The sequence below is a fragment of the Bos indicus x Bos taurus genome, chromosome 20 (genome assembly GCF_003369695.1).
Source record: "Bos indicus x Bos taurus breed Angus x Brahman F1 hybrid chromosome 20, Bos_hybrid_MaternalHap_v2.0, whole genome shotgun sequence".
Classification (NCBI taxonomy): domain Eukaryota; kingdom Metazoa; phylum Chordata; class Mammalia; order Artiodactyla; family Bovidae; genus Bos; species Bos indicus x Bos taurus.
In genome coordinates this window covers 23,688,062-23,712,455 of record NC_040095.1, presented here as the reverse complement: position 1 = coordinate 23,712,455, position 24,394 = coordinate 23,688,062, and the positions used below count along the sequence as shown (strand labels likewise).

At 36.9% G+C, this 24,394-nt stretch overlaps 1 protein-coding gene across 1 annotated transcript in view; it reads right to left on the bottom strand.

The window, feature by feature from the left end:
• Window positions 1-24,394, bottom strand: part of DHX29 (DExH-box helicase 29) — a 47,319-nt gene that overhangs the window by 16,738 nt on the left and 6,187 nt on the right. The window contains exons 2-14 of the mRNA XM_027520375.1: window positions 22,900-22,973; window positions 21,627-21,740; window positions 19,338-19,467; window positions 18,475-18,620; window positions 16,576-16,698; window positions 12,293-12,419; window positions 11,440-11,598; window positions 10,658-10,823; window positions 10,274-10,397; window positions 7,747-8,355; window positions 6,304-6,447; window positions 1,720-1,896; window positions 242-382 (exon numbers count right to left, since the gene is read on the bottom strand). Coding sequence (XP_027376176.1) covers window positions 242-382; window positions 1,720-1,896; window positions 6,304-6,447; window positions 7,747-8,355; window positions 10,274-10,397; window positions 10,658-10,823; window positions 11,440-11,598; window positions 12,293-12,419; window positions 16,576-16,698; window positions 18,475-18,620; window positions 19,338-19,467; window positions 21,627-21,740; window positions 22,900-22,973 — 2,234 coding nt within the window. The remainder of the gene's footprint in view (window positions 1-241; window positions 383-1,719; window positions 1,897-6,303; window positions 6,448-7,746; window positions 8,356-10,273; window positions 10,398-10,657; window positions 10,824-11,439; window positions 11,599-12,292; window positions 12,420-16,575; window positions 16,699-18,474; window positions 18,621-19,337; window positions 19,468-21,626; window positions 21,741-22,899; window positions 22,974-24,394) is intronic.

Sequence of the window (24,394 nt, the reverse complement as noted above, 5' to 3'; positions counted from 1 at the left end):
CAATTTAAGGTGTTGAGATAAAGCAAATATCATAAACCAAACAGTAAGTAAAAACAGTAAAAGAGTCAATAAAACAAAGATTAAAGAAATTATCTTTAAAATTTGCTCATAATCGTATCTGTTATTCCTCTAACAAAATGTATTTGAATGCACTGTGCCAGCCACATGACTTTAAAACTCTTATGGTAGTTTGTGCCTTGGATATCATCATCAGATGTCTTTTAAAATGTTTTCTTCTTACCTGATACTTTTTTATTCCCCCTGCTTTGGTTGTAACATTAATGGTTATTTCTTCTTCCTCCTCCAGAAATTTCTGACAATATTCTGAGTCTTTCTCCAGTACAAAGCCTGTTTCCTCTATTATATCTTCAAGATGAAAAACCTGCACAGATGAAGGCATATCAACAGTGAGCTCAAATTCATTTCAGTAAATATCATCTTAAAGAGAACAAGGGATTGCTAGCTTCCTGAATGTTACCACATGCTAATTAGAATATTATGAAAAAAACAATTTTTCTGCATTATTTGGGAATGAAGAACTTGCCTGATATAGATGTGTATCTGTCCCTAGCAGTTCTAGGACAAAGTACATTATGATGTATATTTTTTACATGTGAAAATCAATTTAAAGATTGTTTATCAGCTGAACCAAAAGGGCAAACATTGAGAATAGAAGAAAGCTTCAAAGACAAATCCCCCTCAATTTGAGGGATGGGTGGAAAGTTCAGTTCAGTTGCATCCAACTCTTGGCGACCCCACGGACTGCAGTACGCCAGAATTCCCTGTCCATCACCAACTCTTGAAGCTTACTCAAACTCATGTCCATCGAGTCGGTGATGCCATCCAACCATCTCATCCTCGTTTGTCCCATTCTCCTCCCGCCTTCAGTCTTACCCAGCATCAGGGTCTTTTCCAATGAGTCAGTTCTTCACATCAGGTGGACAAAGTGCTGGAATTTCAGCTTCAGCATCAGTCCTTCCAATTAATATTCAGGACTGATTTCCTTTAGGATGGACTGGTTGGATGTCCTTGCAGTCCAAGGGACTCTCAAGAGTCTTCTCCAACACCACAGTTCAAAAGCATCAATTCTTCAGCGCTCAGCCGTCTTTATACTCCAACTCTCATATCCGACTTCCACATGGTGGAAAAGCAGTTCCTTATTGTTAGGCAGTGACCCCAATCTGGATGTAGATTTGGCTTTGCTATAGAACTGTGTTTTATGCTGTGTACCTGAGGTATGTCATTCAGCACAATCCTTCCAGTCCACCCAAGCTTAGTCAAGGCAGCTCAACTATCTGATTCCCAAGGCCAGCTCCAGGTCCTCTCTTGGCTTGCATTACCTTAGGAATAGTTCTAGGCTCAGACTTAAGGGGGAGAAGGCAATGGCACCCCACTCCAGTACTCTTGCCTGGAAAATCCCATGGACAGAGGAGCCTGGTAGGCTGCAGTCCATGGGGTTGCTAGGAGTTGGACACGACTGAGCGACTTCCCTTTCACTTTCATGCATTGGAGAAGGCAATGGCAACCCACTCCAGTGTTCTTGCCTGGAGGATCCCAGGGATGGGGGAGCCTGCTGGGCTGCCATCTATGGGGTTGCACAGAGTCAGACACGACTGAAGCGACTTAGCAGCAGCAGCAAACTTAAGGGCCTATCTTCTGGGGACACTCACTGGTGGGCACGTAGTTTCTGTTTACATAGGCATTATTAAAAAAACTTACCTCAACAGGATAACTTCTTCCGGAAATTCTCAGAATAGGGCAGTGTGTGAAATAGGTAGAAAACTTTTCACAGTCTACAGTGGCACTCATGAGAATCAAATGTAAATCAGAACGTTTCTGTAAAATTTCCTTCAAGATAATTAGTAGGAAGTCTGACTGGACACTTCTCTCATGAACCTAGTATAAAGAGAATAAAAAAAAACAGTCATATATAAGGTCTGTGTGTGTTATTTGCTCAGTCGTGTTCAACTCTTTGCAACCCCATGGGCTGTAGCCCACCAGGCTCCTCTGTCCATGGAATTCTCCAGGCAAAAATACTGGAGGGGTTGCCATTTCCTTCTCCAGGGAATCTTTCCAACCAAAGGATCATCCTCAGGTCTCCTGCATTGCAGGCAGATTCTTTAACATTTGAGCCACCAGGGAAGCCCTTACATAATAAGGTCTATTAAGAAGTTAAAACAATCAGACCTTCAAATCTACTAAAAGTTAATCAATATTTACATACAGTCAATACATAGAGAAGGTGAGAGAAGCTGTGTTTCAAATGAGGTAGATCTTCCAAATTGAAAATAAAGTCACCCTCTTTAAAACTGAAGTCAGTAAAAATCAGCATATAATGAACAAGATTAGCTATGATAGTAAGACTCTTACCTTAGGAGATAGTCTATAACTGTTCAGCTGATAAGATTAAAGTATCTCCCAAATTTCACTCAGAAGCCAGTGTAATGCTTAAAAGCTCTGCCACTAATATATAATTGAACAGACACAAAACTGCAGCAAGACAGATCGTTTATACACTTTTCTGCAAAGGGGGAATTATTTTAGTATGAATCTGACAGGTTCTATCAACTGCCTAAAAAATGGGTTTTATGCTTTTCGAACAGATGCATTTTAGGGATGAGCACTGTAAACTTGCTAAAGAGCATTAAAACATGGGATGTTGTCAGAACTTAGTATCTGCTGGATGTACTAGTCTATATTGCCATTTGCTGTACTGGATTTATTTCTACCCCATTTTATTTCTTGAGATTTAAAGCAGCATACAAAAGATAGAATACATTGAGATAACAAAAACTAAAACAGGTTTGATCAACAAAAATTAAAATAGGTTTGATCATTTTGCGTGGAAGGGAGGCAATAGTGGTTAAATGTTCAGACTCTGGAATTGCTTGCTTAGGCTTAATTCTTCTTGGCTTGATCAATTAAAATATGACTTTGGGAAAGTTATTCAAATATCCCTGGGCCTATTTCTTCTTCTATAAAACAATACAAATTTCATAGAGTGATTGGCTATCAGAGGAGATCAACAAATAGTACTCAGCATTGTGCTAGATGCTGGGGAATAATGACTGAAATAGTCATTTCAGAGTTTATAGCCTTATAATTGGATTCTGTATAGAATGGCTTGAAATTATATATGAAGGGCAACTATTTTGGTTTTTTTTCAGTCTAATATTCTTTTTTGGTTTTGTTTTATATATATATATTTTATATATGTTTATATATATATATTTTTTATTGGAGTTATAGTTGATTTACAATGTTGTATTAGTTCCTGCTGTACAGCAACGGGTAGCTAATTCAGGTGGTCAGGAAGGCTGCTAAGAGGGAATTGATATCTATGCTGAGAACTGAAATGAGTTTTTAAAAAAGGAGGAAAGAACAGTATGAAAAAGGGAGAGAAGTGGTCATGGGACATAACTTGTGCAAAATCATGGAGGACAGTGGGATCATACTACATTTCAAGAAATGATGCAACAAAAATAATGCCTTGAGCATGAGATGAGGAATGGGCAAGAGACAGAGAGGGTGAGGTGCTCAGTAATCTGTTCATATGAGGTCTCGTAAACTCTGTTAAGAAGCTGAGACTTTATCCTAATGAGTCAGGATAGTGAGTAAGATATTTTAAAGTAGGGGCATCATGTGGTTTGAACTTTGTTTTAAAAAAGGTAACTCTAGCTATAATGTGAAGAATGTAGAAGAGAACAAAACAGAAAGTAGGCAGTTTAATTAGAAGCTTATTAAGTAATTAAATAACATAATGGTAGCATATATGAGGGCAATGCCAGTAAATACAGAGAGAAGTATATGAATGAGAGAAGTATTCAAAAAAATTCAACAAAGTCCAGGTGACCTGATTTAGAGGATATGCAAGAAAGAAGGAATAATTTTGGATATTTTTACTTTACTGGTTTGATCAGGATATTATCTGAAGCTTGAGAGAAATATTTTCTGATAGATGAAACAGATCTGGGGAACCTCCTCAAATAGATGGTAATTCATACAGGTATCATTTTTTAAAATTTATTTTTTGCTACACTGCTCTGCATGTGGGAACTTAGTTCCTCAAGCAGGGATTGAACCTGTGTCCCTGCAGTGGAAGCATGGAGTCTTAATCACTGGATTGCCAGGGAAGTCCCCAAATATTGATTTTTTAAAAAAGAAAATTTTAAATGAGGATAAGACATAAAATGTATACTTTATTAAGTACATTTTAGAGAGGTGGGCAAAAAAGATTGGCTGTAAACATAACAGCTGCCAGAGGAAAAGCTGCATAACTCTCACACTGACCATAAACTAAAACAAATCACACAACTATTCCTAATAAGAAAGTCAGAGTATCATCCTAAACATCTTCATAAAGAAGCTCCTGAATAATATAACGAGTTCTGTCCCAGCATCTCTTTCATCATTATATTTAACATGATAATGAATTTCACTGGGTTTTCTCTTATTGTACTGTTCAGTAAGAGGCTGAGAGTATCACACTGAAGCACAGTTCAGTAAATCAGGTCTACAGACTGCTATTAATAATACAAAACCATCAAAGAACAGCTCCCTGCAGTTGGTCTAACTTTTAAATTAGGATTCATTCTGATATATATTTACTAAACAAACTTCCCTGGTGATTCAGACAGTAAAGAATCTGCCTGCAATGAGGGAGACCTGGATTTGATCTCTGGATTGGGAAGATCTCCTGGAGAAGGGAATGGCAACCCACTCCAGTACTCTGGCCTGGAGAATTCCATGGACAGAGGAGCCTGGCGGGCTACAGCTCATGGGGTCTCAAAGAGTTGGACACAACTGAGTGACTCACACATACACAGTTTTTTAATAATTTGGAGTTCCCAGAAAAACTACTGGCTGATGCAAATATTTCATCTTAACTAACAGAAAAAAATTCTCATTATAAACAGACAAATTAGCATTGTAAGTTGATTCTTGACGATACTGCTAAAATCCAGGTATTAACAAACATGGCTACACCCATCACTGCCAGGAGCAGTTACCCACGCTAAGTCACTTCCGTTGTGTCCGACTCTGTGTGACCCCATAGACGGCAGCCCACCAGGCTTCCCCATCCCTGGGATTCTCCAGGCAAGAACACTGGAGTGGGTTGCCATTTCCTTCTCCAATGAATGAAAGTGAAAAGAGAAAGTGAAGTCGCTCAGTTGTGTCCGACTCTTAGCGACCCCATGGACTGAAGCCTACCAGGCTCCTCCATCCATGGGATTTTCCAGGCAAGAGTACTGGAGTGGGGTGCCATTGCCTTCTCCGAAGTTACCCATGGGCATGCTCAATCGAGCTGCCATACATCCTCTTTCTTTCTCTTGAATTTCTATCACTTACCTATTACCGAAATATTGTATTTAAAAACATCTTAAGCTGAACTAGTACAACAACAGGAAAATGGTTAAATAAATTATGGGATATCCAAATAACACACTTCTATAAAGCTATTAAAAAATGGTATTTTTGCAGACTAATGATGTGAGAGAATTATAAAGTGAATATACAAACTATAAAAAAATACATATATAAATGTACAAATGGCAACATTAATTTTTTCTGAATCATGAGACTACAGATAATTTTTATTTTCATTTTTGTATCTCTCTATACTTCTAATACTTACTAACCAAAAGGAGGAAAATAACCCAGTAATCTATATTTAATATATTAATTAAAAATCTGTTAATTAAATCTATTAATTAAAAATCAAAGAATGAACTTTCACTAATGCCTTCTGAACTTGGTGAATTAAATTCATAAAAACTTTACATCAGGGAAAATTGAAAAAAAATTTTAAATAACTAAAATGCTATATATATAATTTCTTCAAAAAATTATGTACAAAGCAAATCAGTTTAACACACACTAACTGATAAGAGATGTCTGCAGCCAGCTTCCCTAGGCTTGAACTCCTAGCTACAGAACTTACTGACTGTATGAACTTGAGTAAGCTATATAAACTCTGTGTGCCTCAGTTTCCTCAACTTTAAAATAGGGATAATAATATCTATTTCTTTTGATTAAATGAAGGATTGCTGGAAGGATTAAATGAAGTTGTATACATGAAGTCCTTAGAATAGCCCCTGGCATACAGCAAATGTTCTACAGTATTTGTTAAATGTATCAATTAGCATGAGACCTGTTTGTTAGAGGAAATTAACTAATTACATGTAAAGTGCTTGGCATTTAGTAAAAATGAAGAAAATGTTACCTAGTATTAGAAGTAACATCTTTTTAACACAAAAATGTTCAGAATCATTTCCTGAACATACAGCGATAGAATCTACTCACCTCATCTACAATAACATGAGACACATTTGTTAGGAGACCATCTTCTTGAAGTTTTCTTAGCAGAACCCCTGTTGTACAATAGAGTAACCTGGTAGATTCACTAGCACGAGACTCCATCCGGATCTGATATCCACACAAAGAATTCTGAAGGGAAAACACAGAGCCAAGACTGGATTCTCACAAATGATCTGGGAAATAAGCTTTAGAGACTGAAGTACAGGTGCTGGCCCTGCTCCTATATGGAGCAGTCTAAGTAAATCTGTTTAGTGCCATTTATTACTTTCCTATGTTTTCAATTATACCAAACTATAAAATTTGTTTTGGCAACTTAAACAAGAAAAAACTTTTTTCAGAATTTTGAAACAAAAAGCTGTTCTCCTGCTTTGAGTACCATTAACATGATTATGGAAATATTAATAGATTTAATCAATTTCTTATGAAATTATCTTGGAGCAAAATATTGAGGTGCTCAGGAACAGAATTTTAGATCTGCTCCTACAACTTAAGTCTACTCTTCTATCAAGATCTCATAAAAGCTGCAACCATTAAAAACCAGTGGTGCCTGATGAGAATCCTGAAGTCACTTCTATTTCCATCACATTTTCTTTCTTACTCCTTCAGTCATTCCTTTGCTGTGTTTGTAAACATGTCTGTCATCCCCTTAATTTAAATTCCTTATAAGACAGAAATTGTGCCCTTTGTCCCCTTACATGTCATAAGAGAATCCAGAAAAATTTGCACATAAAATTTTAATGAAGGGTTATCTAACTTAAAGATAAACAAAAATGTTAAGTACCTATCTAGAAAGAACAATTCAAAGCATAATTAAATTGAATTACATGAACTTGTAATTCATTATATTTGGTTCTAAACCAATTTTATTAATTTCTACATTTTGCAGTCACTCTGGTTAAGGTTTGGCCAGTTTTGTGTACACTTTTATCCCCAAACACAGGACAACAGGTATTTTAAGTTCCTTTTTCTATTTTTTTTTTATATATAGGATTTGAAAATAGTCTGATATAGTCTTCTATATTGTTTTTTTGCTTCTGTTCATTGAGCTAATGAAAATCATTCAGGAATATATCCTACAGAAAAGATTTCCAGATACTGAGATATCTGGTATTACAATTTACCTGTATGTATTTATATTCTTTGAATGGTCAACTTAGTAACGTAATATATTGGAGTACTCAATTATTAAAGTGAATATATTTTTCCTTTTACATGAGAATTTTAATGATAATTACTTACAATCCTTTTCCTATAAAGGAGAGTGGCATATCATACCTATCAAAGAAAACATGAAAAGCACTTGAGATGTGCTATTGAACAAACAGTATTGGTCAAAATTCATATATGGTACAGGTTCCATTTGGATCCCAAGAGCACAGGTAAGTAATGTCATATCACCATTCTCTGAGGTAGAGTTGAACATTTTACCTTTCCTCCAGGTCCATTTTCACAGCCCAATTCATCACACACTCTTGTGGCTAGACTCACTGCTGAGATTCTTCGGGGCTGGGTGCAGACGATGTTACATTTAGTTGTTCCCCACTCATTCAGGAGCAGATCTTCTAAGAGAAAATGTGGCACTTGAGTACTTTTACCACTCCCTGTTTCACCTGCCACCACCACAACCCGGTGCCTTTTAAGAGTTTCAACAACTGAACTCCTGTGTTTAAACACAGGTAACTGTTGCCTTTCCTTTAGAAGTCTCTGGTACTTAGGTGTGCTTTGCAACTTTCTAAAGAGGTTTCTAACAGGTTCCAAATCTTCCACCTTTTCTGATTCCAAGGACAGTGCAGAAAAATCCTCATCAGAAACTAAATTTTCCCAAGATTCCTCAGGATCTTCAGAGTTTTCTCTCTTATTTTCAGAATGCTGTTGTTGCTGTTGCTGCTGCTGTTTCAGTTTATTCAGAAGTTTGGCAATAAAAAGGTCACGTGGTTTATTGGTTTCCATTTTATTTAATTCTTCCTTTTTCTTTTCCGCATCACTCCATTCTAGCCAAACATCTCGGTAAGTAGGAGGAAGCAACTGATGAACTGACTATAAAGGAAAAAAATAGTAATACGTTGTGTTGACTAATTACTGGATACCAAAATTCAATAGGTTAGAAATGAAAAGAATAGCTATTGCTTCTTAAAATAGCTCTTAAACTAGTAGGTTACTACCGTATTTAATAAAAGATATACAGCATATCTGGAGTAGGAAATGGCAACCTGCTCCAGTATTTTTGCTTGGAAAATTCTATGGCCAGAGGAGGCTAGTGGGCTATATATAGTCCATGGGGTCACAAAGAGTAGACATGACTGAGCGCACACATACATGCATATGATGCAAATCTATAAACAGCATATATATTCAGGCTTCTGGACTTACTAGCTGTGTGACCTTGGGCAAGTAACAACTTCTTGGTGTCTTAGTTTCTAAATTTGTAAAATGGGGCTAATAATTATACCTCCTTTATATGCATACTCTGAGGTAAACTTTCAGTTAATCAAACACAATGCTTATTCTATGCTATGCTAAATCACTTCAGTCGTGTCCAACTCTGTGCGACCCCATAGACAGCAGCCCACCAGGCTCCGTCTGTAGCCTACCTGGCTCCTCCCTCCACGGGATTCTCCAGGCAAGAACACTAGAGTGGGTTGCCATTTCCTTCTCCAATGCATGAAAGTGAAAAGTGAAAGTGAAGTCGCTCAGTCGTGTCCGACTCTTAGCAACCCCATGGATTGCAGCCTAACAGGCTCCTCCGTTCATGGGATTTTCCAAGCAAGAGTACTGGAGTGGGGTGCCATTGCCTTCTCCGAGTGCTTATTCTCGAACACAATAAACTATTAAACACATGTTTATTATTTATTCCTATAGTGGTGCTATTTCCCTGGTGGCTCAGAGGTTAAAGCGTCTGCCGGGAATGTGGGAGACCTGGGTTCGATCCCTGGGTCGGGAAGATCCCCTGGAGAAGGAAATGGCAACCCACTCCAGTACTCTTGCCTGGAGAATCCCATGGAGGGAGGAGCCAGGTAGGCTACAGTCCATGGGGTCACAAAGAGTCAGACACGACTGAGTCACTTCACTTCACTTCATAGTGGTGCTATTTAAATATGTAGATGATCCACAAAGCATTTCTCAAAGTCCCCGCTGAGATTCTATTTGTATATTACAAGTCAAAGTATTTTACTTTGAACTCCATTGGATGGAATCTAAGTTATCCTGCCTCTGTTTTATTAAGAGCCCACAATTATTTTTGAAACATTGACAGTCATTTCCATCAATTAAGCTTACCTTATGATACCTTATTTTGCAAAACAAGGGAAATAAAGACATTAAGAACTTTTACTGAGAGAAAATGGAAAAGAATTATTATTTGGAATTCCACTTAATCAGTGTCTAAATTTTCAGTAGTTCTAATTCACCAGGAAGAAAGATATACACGTTTATTACAAAGAGAAAATGTTGACAATACTCCCAACCAAAAAAAAAGAGCATAGTGTTCTCTTAAAAGTGCTCTCTTCAGTAATACTTATTTTCATCCTTCCTTAAACTGGAAGCTTTAGTCGATATAACCTAAAAGTGAAAACTGGAACCAATGTCTTATATTTTAAAGTCGAGAGACAATATAACGTTAAAGGAAAACAATTGTTTAAAAACTCTCCTTAATTCAATCACTCTAGCACAGTTTTTTAATCTTTAAATCAGTGTAGCTTGCAAAGCTGGACCAAATGGTTCAGTGCCTCTGGTCCAAGGAGAGAAAGCTTGAACTATGTTTGGAGATGAGACAAAGTCAAAATTATAAATAAGCAAGAAACAAGGACTACTCAGAAGCAGCATTCAGTGAAGAGAAAACTGGCACAAAGGGCCACGATTAAATACTCCCTTCCACATGCAGATAGTTTTATGTTGACAAAATACACCCATTACTCCACAAATGAATTTTGAGACACTTGGATCTATAAAAACTTACCTGCCCTTTCACTAAACGATAAAGAGCTAAAGTAGCTCCCAGGTGCTGAGCCTGCATACCGTCCTCTGTTAAGATCGTAGGGCACACGACCAGGACATCATCTTCAGACTTGATTACCCTCACCCTAAAAGAAGCCAAAGACATTTTAAAATAAAATTGATGAAGTAAAAATGGTCAGAATCCCATTAACACTGAACTGTAGTTTACGTTATTTATATTAAATATTCTCACAGAAAACACTATATTAATACTAGCTAATGATTTATAGGCACTATCAACCTAGAGACGTGGAACCAGCTTCCTGAACACCTACTTAACTCATAAGAAAAAAAGTATCTTCATCTTAGATTTTTCTAAAAGTTCACTCAGTTAACCAAAACATACCTACATTTCCAGTATCTACCTACTGCAACTTTTTCAAAGGAAGGATTTGGACTCTTGGGAAGATTCTTCCTGACCCAATCGATCAGAAACTGTTTGGGAGATTTTCCAGTCCAGCTTCGAGCAGTATAGTCAAAATTTCTTACATCATGAGGTTCTTTCTTTTTCTCTAAAATGACAAAGATTGGTTCTTTAAAAATGCTTATGTAGTAATACAGAATATCTTTTGAAGGATTAAAGTTCTCTCACTTTTGGGAACAGATTTTTTTTAAGAGAATAGGTGAGAAAAGGACGGACAGACCTGATTCGAGCAAGGGAAAGGCTGGCCTAAAAGGAGATAATAGGATGAGCAAAGTCATGGAGCCATGAAACAATATATGTTTTAAGAATGATACAGCTGTAGTACATAGCTGGGAGAATAAGGTGGAAAGGCAGACTGTGGCAGAATGCAAAGGATCGTCAGTGCCATAATAGAAGGTTTGAACTTGTTAACTGATTAACATTTTTAACCAGAAACTCATATTTTGATCTGTGTTACAGAAAGATAATTCTGGCAGGAGTCTGAACTGGAGAGAGATGAGGCTGAAGCCAGATGTTGGTAATCACAAAATGCTAAACAAATTATTATAATTATTACTTTTCCAAGAAAGTATGTGGAAGTGTAACTTTACTGCCATCTTTTGTAGTTTGTTGGAATACAAAGTTAATACAATTTCTCAATTATATAGTCCTTGATGTTTTACTATTTACAAATTACACTTTGGAACACTCTCCCTTCATTTTACCTTTTTCTTCTTCAGGAGCAGCTGCAGACTTTTCAAATAAATTAAAGTTCAAAGCACTTTCTCCTTCTGTGACTACAGGAGGCTTCTTTCTTTCATTCTGTTGGTATGAAATCTTTATGGCTGGATTGAATACTGGATGATCTTCTAAAGTTTCCATTTCTACCAAAAAAATGATGCTTATTTTGTTTTTATTCATATTTGTTTTTCATGCCTTTTTACTCTGCAATTTTTTTTAAAAAACATTGCTTCTTTTTCCTTCCTACTAGGAATTTGTGCTAGAAGTTCAAGGCAATTTATTTTCACATTATATATTAACATTTTTAGAACAAATCACTTAACAGATGTAGAAGGCCAGGAAAAACATCTTCACTAAAAGTAAATTCTCATGGAATTATATTCACCTCTCCTTCTTGAGTGGAGATAGTGTTTTATGGTGTACACTTCAGGTTAACTAACTATGGCTGTAGGCCAAATCCAGCCCCGCTACCTATTTCCATATGGTCTGTGAGCTAAGGATGATTTTTACATCTTTAACTGGTTGAAAAAGATAAAAGGAAGAAATATTTGGTGCCATGTGAAAATTATATGAAATTTCAGCATCCATAGACTTTTGTGAAAACATAACCATTTGCTTATGTCTTGTATATGGCTGCTTTTATGCTGTGGTAGCAGAGTTGAGTAATCATAACAACCTGTAAAACTTAAATTTACTATTTGGCTTGTTGCAAAAGTTTGCCAACCCCAAGTGTAAACTGTTAGGAAAGAGAAGACATACAAAAAAGAGGCAACTACCATCCTAGGAAAGCCAATAAAAAAGACATATTAATACATCTAAGAATTTTAAAGTGTTTACCTCTTTGAAATTTCCTTATTTTCTCTTGAGCCTCTTTTTGGCCTTGCTTGTTCTTTTCTAGTTTAAAGGCAGCTGCTTGCTCTTTTGCATCCAGAAGTTTAGCTGCAAGGTGCAAGTACCTTTCATTCTGGTGTTCCAAATAAGATGATGACAAAGAAACGAAGAGCAAGATTAGTTTATCTACTGGCAATGTATTGTATCAAAACCTGTTATCTTTTGATCTTATTCTTCAGTCCAACAAATCTTTTAGCAATTTTTCATAGAGAAATAATACAAACGCGCAAATCTGTAGGTACACAGATGTTCACTGCAGTACTGATTGAAAAGGAAAACTGGAAATCAAGGGTGGTATGCTCTACAGAGAAAACTAGTCATTGGGGGGAAAAGTCAAGAAGCAATAGAATGAGGGTAATGCAAAGAACTGACTCACTAGAAAAGACCCTGATGCTGGGAAAGATTGAAGGTGGGAAGAGAAGGGGACGACAGAGGATGAGATGGTTGGTTGGTATCACTGACTCAATGGACATGAGTTTGAGTAAGCTTTGGGAGTTGGTGATGGGACAGGGAAGCCTGGCGTGTTGCAGTCCACAGGGTTGCAAAGAGTCGGACATGATGAGCAACTGAACTGAATTGAATCCAAATGGAGAAACTTACTTGACATGTTAAATAAAATAAGCAAACTATGGAATAAAATGTAAGTATGAGCTCACTTCTGTAAAAAGAAAAGTTACTTTTACACGTTTTATAAATATATGGATTTAAAGGACTGCATATGCAATAGTACAAGACACTCGCAGCCATAAAACCAAAATAAAACCGAAGCAACGTTGTAACAAATTCAATAAAGACTTTATATAAAAAACAAAAATACACTTTTCTGAAAGCTGCTGCTGCTAAGTCACTTCAGTCGTATCTGACTCTGTGCGACCCCATAGATGGCAGCCCACCAGGCTCCTCCGTCCATGGGATTTTCCAGGCAAGAACACTGGAGTGGGTTGCCATTGCCTTCTCCATTTCTGAAAGCTACCTTCCTATAATCTCTATCTTATGGAAGACAGTCAGGGACATTACAAAAAAAAAGGCCTCTGGAGAAAATGTGTATTATAAAATTTAACTCTGCTGAGCAAAAACCAAACAGAGAGCTAACCTCAAATTACTGGTTTTTCCTTTAGGTTAGGTTAATAAGAGATGGGAAGCATCAAAGCTCTGGGTAGAGAAGAGGGCATTAGCAGTGCTGCTATGAGACACAACCACTGAGTCGAGGGGAAAAGACACAACTAAGGAAGCACAATTCTGGGACCATTCTGTGTAGAAGCCGTCAGCAATAGAGTATAACAGACAGAAGGATTGGCTATCACCTCAATTTCACCCAAACCACACTCATTCTTTCAATCTTTCCTATCTGTGGCACTGATACCACCATCCCTCTGTTTACGAATCTCTTGCAGTCTTTGGCTTCTTAATTTATGTTCAGTAAATCAGCAATTTCTATTGATTCTTCCTTTAAATGTTTCTCTTCTAAGTTCCAATTTGGGGACCTCCCTGGTTGTCCAGGGGCTTCCCTGGTAGCTCAGTTGGTAAAGAATCTGCCTGCAAATCAGGAAACCCCAGTTCAATTTCTGGGTTGGGATGATCCCCTAGAGAAGGAATAAGCTACCCACTCCAGTATTCTTGGGCTTGAGACTGGGTTCGATCCCTGGCTTGGGCAGATCCCCATGGCAGCCCACTCCAGTATTCTTGCCTGGAGAATTCCATGAATAGAGGAGCCTGGCAGGCTACACTCCATGGTGTCGCGGAGAGTCGGTCACAACTGAGCGACTTTGACTTCATTGGCTGTGCAGAGGCTAGGACTCTGCACTTCTGCAGCAGGGGGCACAGGCTCAATCCTGGTCAGGGAAGCTCTGCATGCTGTGCAGTGTGCTCCCACCTCTCCCCCCAAAACTATACAAATTCCACTTTGGGACTTTATTATTTCACACCTGAGCAAGTGCAAGACTTAGCAAATGGCCTCCCTACCCTTTGCAAATCACATTAATCACTACTAAATTCGACCTAGAAAGTCAAATTCTTGTGGGTTACCTGCCTCCACACAGTTAGCGAGCCTTCATAATTAATAGGGAAAGTTCTTTTTTTTTTTTTTTTTTAATTTTATTTATTTATTTGGCTGCTCCGGGTCCCAGTTGCAGCATGTGGGATCCAGCTCCCTGACCAGGGATTGAACCTGGGCCCCCTGCACTGAGAGCTCAGAGTCTTAGCCACTGGACCACCAGGGAAGTCCAGGAAAGTTCTTGAATTCATTTTCTGGGCATCAAAATTTTCTAGTCTCAGTTGAACTCACCTGTTTACTCCTATTTGCTAGTACTCACACATTTTATCCTGATTATGGTTTAATATGCAAAGGTCCTTTGCACAATTCCACTTCTGTACCCTTATTCACACTATTTCACCCATCTGGGCCATTTTCCCATTCCTTGTTGCCTATGCATACTTCATGCATCCTTCAAATCCCACTTCTTTTCAGTAAGGCTGACCAAATGCTCCAATTAGAAGAGACCTCTTTTTCTGAACCTCAAAATAACGTGTACTATCATAAATTGTTTTTGTTTTGTTACTTTAATACAGGCACATGCTTAAAAAAAAAACTCAAGAGGATACAGAAGAGTATAACCCACCCACTAATCCCAGCCCTACTCACTAGTAATAGCTTCTTGTGTATTTCTCCAGATGTCTCCTTTGCATACAAAAGGATGCAAATATATGTGTGTGTGAGTGTGTGTATGTATTCTTTTACTCAGCTGAGTTCATCATACTACACATCCTGTTGTACAACTTCCTTTCTTCCATTCTTAATCAACTTTATAAAGGTATTGAAAACATACCCATTTTAAGTGAATAAGTGAATGTGTTTGATAAATTTATAAATCCACATAACCATTATCATAAAGACATAAATCACTGCCATCATCCCCAAAAGTTTCCCCATCATGCCTAACAGTCAATCTCCTTCCTCCATCCGTGGGCTCAGACAACCACTGATCTGGTTTCCCTTACTAGAGATTGATTTTGCATAGATGACTTTTCTAGAATTTAATATAATGAAATTGTTCAGCATGTACTTATTTGTGAGTTTCCTTCTTATATAATGATTTCTAAAGCTGCTTACAGTGTTTGGCTGTTATTAATAAAACTGCTATGAATATTTGTGTACAAGCTTTTTTTTTTTTATGACATTTTCATTTTTATTGAGTAAATACCTAGGAATGAAATTGTTAGGTCATATGGTAAATGTATGGCTAACTTCATAAGAAAGTGACAGTTTTCCAAAGTAGTTGTACTCCTACAATCAGCGTAGGAGTGTTCGGTTGCTTCATATCCTCCCAACACTTGTTATTGCTGCTTCTGCTGTTAAGTCACTTCAGTCGTGTCCAACTCTGTGCAACCCCACAGACGGCAGCCCATCAGGCTCCGCCGTCCCTGGGATTCTCCAGGCAAGAACACTGGAGTGGGTTGCCATTTCCTTCTCCACTGAATGAAAGTGAAAAGTGAAAGTGAAGTCGCTCACTTAGAAGTCGTGTCCGACTCCTAGCGACCCCATGGATTGTAGCCTACCAGGTTCCTCCGTCCATGGGACTTTCCAGGCAAGAGTACTGGAGTGGGGTGCCATCGCCTTCTCCGACACTTCGTATTACTGATCTTTTAATTTTAGCCATTTTGATAGATGTATAGTAGTATTTCACTGCAGTTTTCATTTTCATTTTTCCCACAACTAGCAATGTTGAAGTTATTTTTACATGTTTATTGGACATCCAAATATCTGCTTTTATAAAATGCCTGTTGTCCTTTTACAACTTCTTTATAAATTCTAGATAGAAGTCTTTAATCAGATATATATATATTGTTATTTTCTTCCTACAACTTGATTTTTTTCACTTAATCTAATATTTTTAGTTTATCTTATGTAGGTTTTCTCTGTCCAGGCAAAGGCTTTCCTTTATAAAATAATGTGCTTTTTAAATTATCTGAATAATTTAGCATACTCTTAACACTTAATCATTTAAAAATATTTGGCGACTGTCTCTTTAGACGTGGGAGTGATGCAATAACATTTATTGAATGGTTATTTTGTGTCGTGTTTTCCCCTAAGTGTTGCATTATTTAACTCTCACATAAACCCTTAGAGATAACTATTTCTTCAATTTACAAATGAGGAAACTAAGTATTAGAAAACTTAAATATTTTGCGAGGAACATCCAACTAGAAGATCAATGCAAATTTCTACTCACAGGGTCAAATTTTTCCTCTTCTAAACTTTTAGAAGTCTCACTCTTTTCTTCATTTTGTTGTTCAGCATATCGCAAAATCCATTCTTTCATATTTACTTCCAATTTTTTTTCATCCTTTTTTGGCTAGAAAAAAAAAACAACAAATATCTGAAAAATCAAAATTAGAAAAAGATGTCAAAACTATCATCAAGTGTCACTGCTTTTATAATTTCTTTACACTCAGAAACAGTAGACACGTAAGTCTCAAAAATCATAGTGAAGGACAAATGAGTGGAACTCAACACTACTTTGTAAGTCTAAACTTACATAGTTCAAAGAATCCATTTACATAAAGAGGCAAAAAACTGACAGAACTGTGAAAAACCTGTATTATTCCTTAACAGTGGTTTTGTGCAGATGCTGTTTCCACAAATTTTTTTTTTAAGCTTTACTGAGGTCTGATACATTAACAATTGTACATATTATTGTGATTTAAACTATTTTATATATATATATATATATATATATATATACCCTCATCATTTTGATGAGTTTGGACATATGCTTATATCATGGATGCTAAAGCTGAAGCTCCAATACTTTGGCCACCTGATGTGAAGAACTGACTCATTGGAAAAGACCCTAATGCTGGGAAAGACTGAAGGCGGGAGAAGGGGATGACAGATGATGAGATGGATGGATGGCATCACCGACTCAAAGGACATGAGTTTGAGCAAGCTCTGGAAGTTGGTGATGGACAAGGAAGCCTGTTGTGCTGCAGTCCATGGGGTTGCAAAGAGCTGGACATGACTAAGCGACTGAACTGACTGATACACCCATGATACCATTACTACAACCAAGGTACTAAATGTACCTGTTACTTTCAAAAATTCTTGAGCGTTCCTCTGTGTGTGTGTGTGTGTGTGTGTGTGTGTGTGTGTGTGTATTGCTGTGGGGAGAGGCATGGTTGTGGTAAGAAAGCTTAACAAGAGATCTATCCTCTTAACATTTTAAAGTACACAATACTGTTCTGTTGACTACAGGCACTATGTTGAACAGCAGATATCTAGAATTTATTGATATTGCATAACTGAAAATTACCATTATGCAACATTTCCCCATTTGCCCCTTCTCCATTTAGCCCCTGGTAACTACCATTCTGTTTCTATGAACATGACTATTTTAGGTACTTCATGTAAGTGACATCATGTAATATTTGTCTTTCTGTGACTGGCTTATTTAACTCAGCATAATGTTCTCTAGGTTCACCCAGGTTCATAGATGTTTCATGATATGCACAGTATTTGTGTGTAATGCCCTAAGGAAGTACACCTTCCAGTATTAATGCCTTTCTGTAACCCCCTTCCACGAAGATTTTGAATTGGCCACATGACTTGCTTCAGCCAATGTGACATCAGCAACAGTGATACAAGCAGAGGCTTGATAAAAATTTGTACACTGGTGTTTACTATCTTGAGATACTTGCTCTTGGAAGCCAGATGTCAAGTAAGAAGTCTGACCATTCTAATATCAAAATGTAAGGGGAAACCTAAACTAATCATGTGGAGAGAGAGATGCCTTGCTAGCAAGATCCCAGCTGAGGCTCTAGTCATGTGAGTAAATAAACCATTTTGGATCTTCTAGCCTGAGGAGATACCTCTTGGATCAGACAAACTGCCTAGCTGAGCTCAGTCCAAACTGCAAAATCATAAGGAATAAAATGTTGGTTTAAGTCACTTCATTTTCGGGTGGTTTGTTATGTAGCAATAGATAACTGAAATGACAATGCTAATGAATTTGCCAAACCCATTAGACATTTTCAATGAGTAAAAACATAACGGCAACCTAATACTTATACTCTTATGAACTGTTACACATTTCACTCGATTTTATACTTTAAATGTTGAATTCTTAAATTACCATGATCTTAGGATCTTCTTCCCGCTTTTTGGTTTTAGGTTGCAATGGAGGTGAAATAGTGGCTTGCGTTTGAGGATACTGGAATTTTGGCCTACTTTTAGGTTGTTGCTCTTCAAATTCCTGACTGAATCCTTCAGGAAGCGCATCTTAAGAGAAATTGGGATAAAAATAATGTACATGATACAGAAAACATACAAATACTTATTAAACACATGCATAAAACCTGTCTAGACAAAGAGCACTTAACTTTCTTCTACTGTTCATCTTCTAGGAATAGAAATCCTACAATGAAAGTTGTTTTATTATCAAACCAGTGGGAACACTCTCTAGACGATAACCAGCCCACCTCAGTTTGGCCATTGCACCCTCAAAGTGCTAGACGCCTAAATTTTCATAAGAAAATCTTAACTCTCCCCTCCTCCTTGGTTGCATGTGGTTGCAGCCTTAATCAGTCATAGAAGCAATTCACATTCCAGGATCTTGCCAAAGATTACAGCCTGAACCCTGTGCTTAATTAAATATTATTTACCCAAAGCAAGATAGCCCTAATTTCTAAACCAAAACCAGGTACACAGCCTGACAGGTTATAGACAGTTAAGAATATGCTGTATAATGTGCACTGTAAAATGGCCATTAACAACTGAAAGCAACACATACAAAAATAATTTTTTCTTGCACAGACTATAATCCCTAAGAAGAATATACCAAAAAGACCAGAAAAAGGGTAAGAATATTTTAAAAATAATTATAACACAGTGAAAAAAAATTTAAGTGCAAACCAAAAGCTTGCTACAAATATCATAAACACAAATTATTTCAAAAGGTTTTATAAACTGAAAGAATGTTATGATAATACTGCTTACCATCTGAAAGGTTTAAACAGAGCCAATCCAAGGCAGAATGAAGATCACCACCATGTAAGAGTGTGTTAGTCATGGCATCTTCAATGTCCTTAGTTTTAAACGAAAATGCTTGTAAAGCCATGTATAAATCCTATGGAAGGGAAATGTGAAAAAGCCATTCTGTCAATTTTCTGTTTTTTCATTACTAAGTGTATTCTCCCATTCATTTTAAAACAGAAATTCTGACACAAATTATAACTTCAAAAGTATCTTTTTCTCTTTTTTTCCAGTTTGAAGAATTATTTTATTTGAGAACTAGAGAATTTGAGAACTACAGAAAAATAAAAAATGACCAGGAGAAATTGCTCATATTCTCTCTATCCAAAGATACTGTCTGCAATGCAATGTGGGTCCTTCAGTCATTTTTTTGTGATTTTTTAAAAAACAAATTTCATTTAACATTGTAACTAAGCATCTTCCCAAATTATTAGAAATTGTTCATCACTTGTAATAGTTACAGAATATTCCACTGGATAGATATACCATAATCTTGAGAGTCCCCTGGATTGCAAGGAGATCCAACTAGTCCATTTTGAAGGAGATCAGCACTGGGATTTGTTTGGAAGGAATGATGCTAAAGCTGAAACTCCAGTACTTTGGCCACCTCATGCGAAAAGTTGACTCATTGGAAAAGACTCTGATGCTGGGAGGGATTGGGGGCAGGAGAAGGGGACGACAGAAGATGAGATGGCTGGATGGCATCACTGACTCGATGGACGTGAGTCTCAGTGAACTCCGGGAGTTGGTGATGGACAGGGAGACCTGGTGTGCTGCGATTTACGGGGTCGAAAAGAGTAGGACACGACTGAATGACTGAACTGAACTATACATTTTCCTACTGGTGCTCACTTGGAATGTTTTCTTTTTCTTAAATCATAAGCCGTGCTTCAATGAACGTGTTCATATAAAAAGTAAAGCTTTTTAATGTACTTTCTAACACATTTTTAGATCTGGGCAAGACTGGGTTGAAATTCAGACTTTTTATTTTGAAAGTGAAAAGTGAAAAGCTCAGTCGTGTCCAACTCTTTTTGACCCCATAGATTATAGCCCATGGAATTTTCCAGGCAAGAGTACTGGAGTGAGTTGCCATTTCCTTCTCCAGGGATCAAAACCAGGTCTCCCACATTGCAGGCAGAGGCTTTACGTCTAAGCCACCAGGGAAGCCCTTTTTACTTTGCTAGTAATTAACAACCTCAGGCTATAATTTATATAATCCTTCTAAGCCTCAATTTCTTCATTTGAAAAATGGGGCAAAATACCTTCCAGCATTGGTGTGTCAGAGAAAATGTAAGCAAAGTGCCCACTACAAGTCCAACAGCATTTGGGGGATGTAATTTTCACATCACTATTTTAATGTGTACGCTTACATTTGGCACTTCTTCCTCATTTTTGCAGATGGAACTAATCTACATGAAATTTCAATGGAAGTTGAAAAGTCAAGGGAACACTCTTACATTGCTGGTGGGAATGTAAACTGAAACAGCCACTATGGAAGATGGTATGCAGACTCCTTAAAAAGCTAGGATAAGACCACCATATGACCCAGCAATCCTACTCTTAGGCATATACCCTGAGGAAAACAAAACTGAAAAAGACACATGTATCCCAGTGTTCACTGCAGCACTATTTACAACAGCTAGAACACGGAAACAACCTTGATGTCCACTGACAGAAGAATGGATAAAGAAGCTGTTACATATATACAATGGAATACTACTCAGCCATAAAAAGGAATGCATTTTAATCTGTTCTAATGAGGTGGATGAAACTAGAGCCCATTATACAGAGCAAAGTAAGTCAGAGAAATATAAATATCGTTACTGACACATATATATGGAATCTGAAGAGATGGCACCGATGAATTTATTTTCAGGGCAGCAAAGGAGAAAGAGACAAAGAGAATGGACCTATGGACAAGGTGGAAGGAGAGGAGGGAAAAGGTGAGATATATGGAGAGAGTAACACAGAAATTTACAATATCATGTGTAAAACAAATAGAAAATGGGAATTTGCTGTATGACTCAGGGAACTCAAACAGGGGCTCTGTCACAGGCTGAAGGGCGGAGTCGGGAGGGAAATGGGAGGGAGGTCTGGGAGAGAGGGGACATGGGTGTATCTATGGCTGATTCTTGTTGATGTATGACAGAAAACCACAAAATTCTGTAAAGCAATTATCCTTCAATTAAAAAAAAATTTTTTTTAAATGCTCCACTAAAAATAAGTAACTTTAAAAAAAGGTTTGCAAAATACCTGTAATTTTTTGGCAGTAAGTCTTCCAGAAATCACTCCCTTGTTATTATTTTGCTTTTTGTGTTCATTTATCACTCCAATAATTTTTTGCTCTAGTTTGTTATTAATTACCACCTATTGAGACCAAAAAGATAGCATCAATTAGAAGATGAATTACTAAATAACATTTAATAATTAAATAATTAGAAGGAATCCGTTTTCTATATCCCAGAATTTCAGCTGAAATCAGATACAGCAATTATACTGGAATACCATTCATTGGATCACATTCCTATCACATATTTTAAGAAAAAATGAGGTATGGTAAAAACAACATCTGGCAAGACAAAAATCCTTTTACAAAGCCTCTTTAAGCCATGTATCTCATGACACTGTCCTTGGACCACCCTTATGTTGCCACCACAGAGACAGATTCCTAAGCCTTATTAAACATACTGAATCTGAATCCTTGGGGAAAGAACCCAGAAATGTGCCTTAATATAAAGCAACCTAAGCACATCTGCCTGAAAGAATGGATGCGACGCTAAAAAAGGGGCAAATCAATTAAAGTAAAAACTTGTATTAACATAAATTGTACTATTAGATTACACAAACTATTTTCGCTTCTACTGTTTGTCTTCAATTTTTTTCCTACTTGCCATTCTATCTTCTGTTGTTTCCATATACTTAACCTAAGATTACGTAACAATCTACCCTCAAATATATCTTCCTTTGGTCACATCTTTAATGAATGCTCACTATGAGCAATGCACAAAAACATACTTTAGGAATTCAGTCTAGCACAAGAAACATATAGAAAAAGAAACTGTAACCCAGCATGTCATTATTAAGAAGACATAAGAAGGGGAAGTAGAGCTTTCTAGCCAGAGAGCCTATGGACAAAAGTCTGGAGTCATAAAATCGTATGGGATTTAGGGGAACAATGAGATGTGAACTGAAATTTTAAGTGGAGCAGAGTAATGGAGAAGGCTGGAAAGGTATTCCAAGTCAGATCTGAAGGGATGTGCATGCTAGACTTAGAAGTTTGGACCTTACCCAGCTCTTCCTTAATTTCTTAGAGGCTCTCAACAGATGATTTAATTTTATCATAAAAGTACTTTTATCATTTACTTTTTACCATAAAAAGTATGATTTACTTTTTATTTTGTATAGATGAATAATTATTGTACTGTTTACAAAACTTAAAATATCCCATCATTTACTTACATTTAAGAGTACAGATTTTTTTTTTTAAGTAACATTTCTTGGAATGACTCAAAACATGGGTACTCACTTTCAAAATAGATTTATCCAGATTTGCAGGACCACCAGAATCATTTGCAGAATTAAAACTGTAAATTTTCGGACCTATACATAACAGACAATAAACAGGTAATTTAATGATCAATATCCATTACACTATTTTAATTTTTGTCTAAAGATCACTAAATATTAAATATTTGATCTCAACTCTTTCTTTTCCACTTTACCAAATAACCCAATACAGAAGTCAGCAATACTGCTCAATTTTTGAAAACATTTTACTGTTTAGCATTCTCTAGGTTAACTAGTTTCTCACAGAGTGCAATGCTTCAGCACTTAGCTGAAGGAAGACCTCTTAGAGGATATTTGATTCCTGGCAGAGAAGATGGGTAACTTTGAAGAGAAAAAGGAAGTGGGAGCACCTATCATGTCTCCTGCTGAGTACAAGGTTGCTGTATCAGTGTCCAAGGCTGCTGAAACAAATCATCATGGACTTGGTGGCTGAATACACAAACATTCACTCACAATTCTGGATGCCAGAAGTCCAAAATCAAGGTGTTGGTAGGACCATACTTCATCTGATGGCCCTACATAACTCTTTTTTCTTGCTTCTTCTGGCGATCCCAGGTGTTTCCTGGCTTGTCTGTCTTGCTCCTAAAATGGGCCTTCACATGGCCTTATTCCTTTTGTCTGTGTCCAAATCTTCCTCTCCTTTCTCTGGACCCTAGTCACTGGGCTTAGGGCTCTCCCTAAATCCAGGATGATTTCATCTTGAGATCCTTAACCATTACATCTGCAATGATCTTCTTTCCAAAAAAGATCATATTCTGAGGTTCCAGGTAGACGTGAGCGTTTGGGTGAATACTACTGAATCCACTATAGTTGTCAAATCTGTTCCAGTCAATAAAAATACTATATGTTATCAGTCTTCTAACAATGACTAACCAGGAGAGAATAAATTTTATTTTCAAACTTTGGTCTCATGACCTCCTTCTCTCTTAAAAATTACTGAAGATCCCAAGTACTTTTTGTTTATGTGGGTTATAATAGTGATATTTATCACATATTGATAAAAGAGAAAATTTTAAAAACATTAATTCATTGAAAATAAATTTTACTATGTGTTAAAATAAGTATTACTTTTATGAAAAGTTTTTTACTAGATTAAAAAAACTGTTTTCTACTTTTGCAAATCTCTTAATGTCTAGCTTCTGCATTTAATCTTCTGTAAAATCGCACATCAAGTAGTCACTGTACATTAGTGAGAAAATATAAATGAAAATGACAAATAACATTTTAGATTATGAATATAGTTTGATCTCATTAAGCCTCAGCTAGAAAGGTGTCAATAATTCCCCAGGATCCCCGAGCACACTTTTGAGAACCACAACTATATAAAAATCATCCTAGAATTGTACAAAACCTAGTTACTCTTTGTTTTCAGTTAGAGAAACCTAACATTTTTTCACTTAGAGAAACCTAACATTAAAGAGTTGCTTATTATAATTTTAAATTCAAGGATTTTA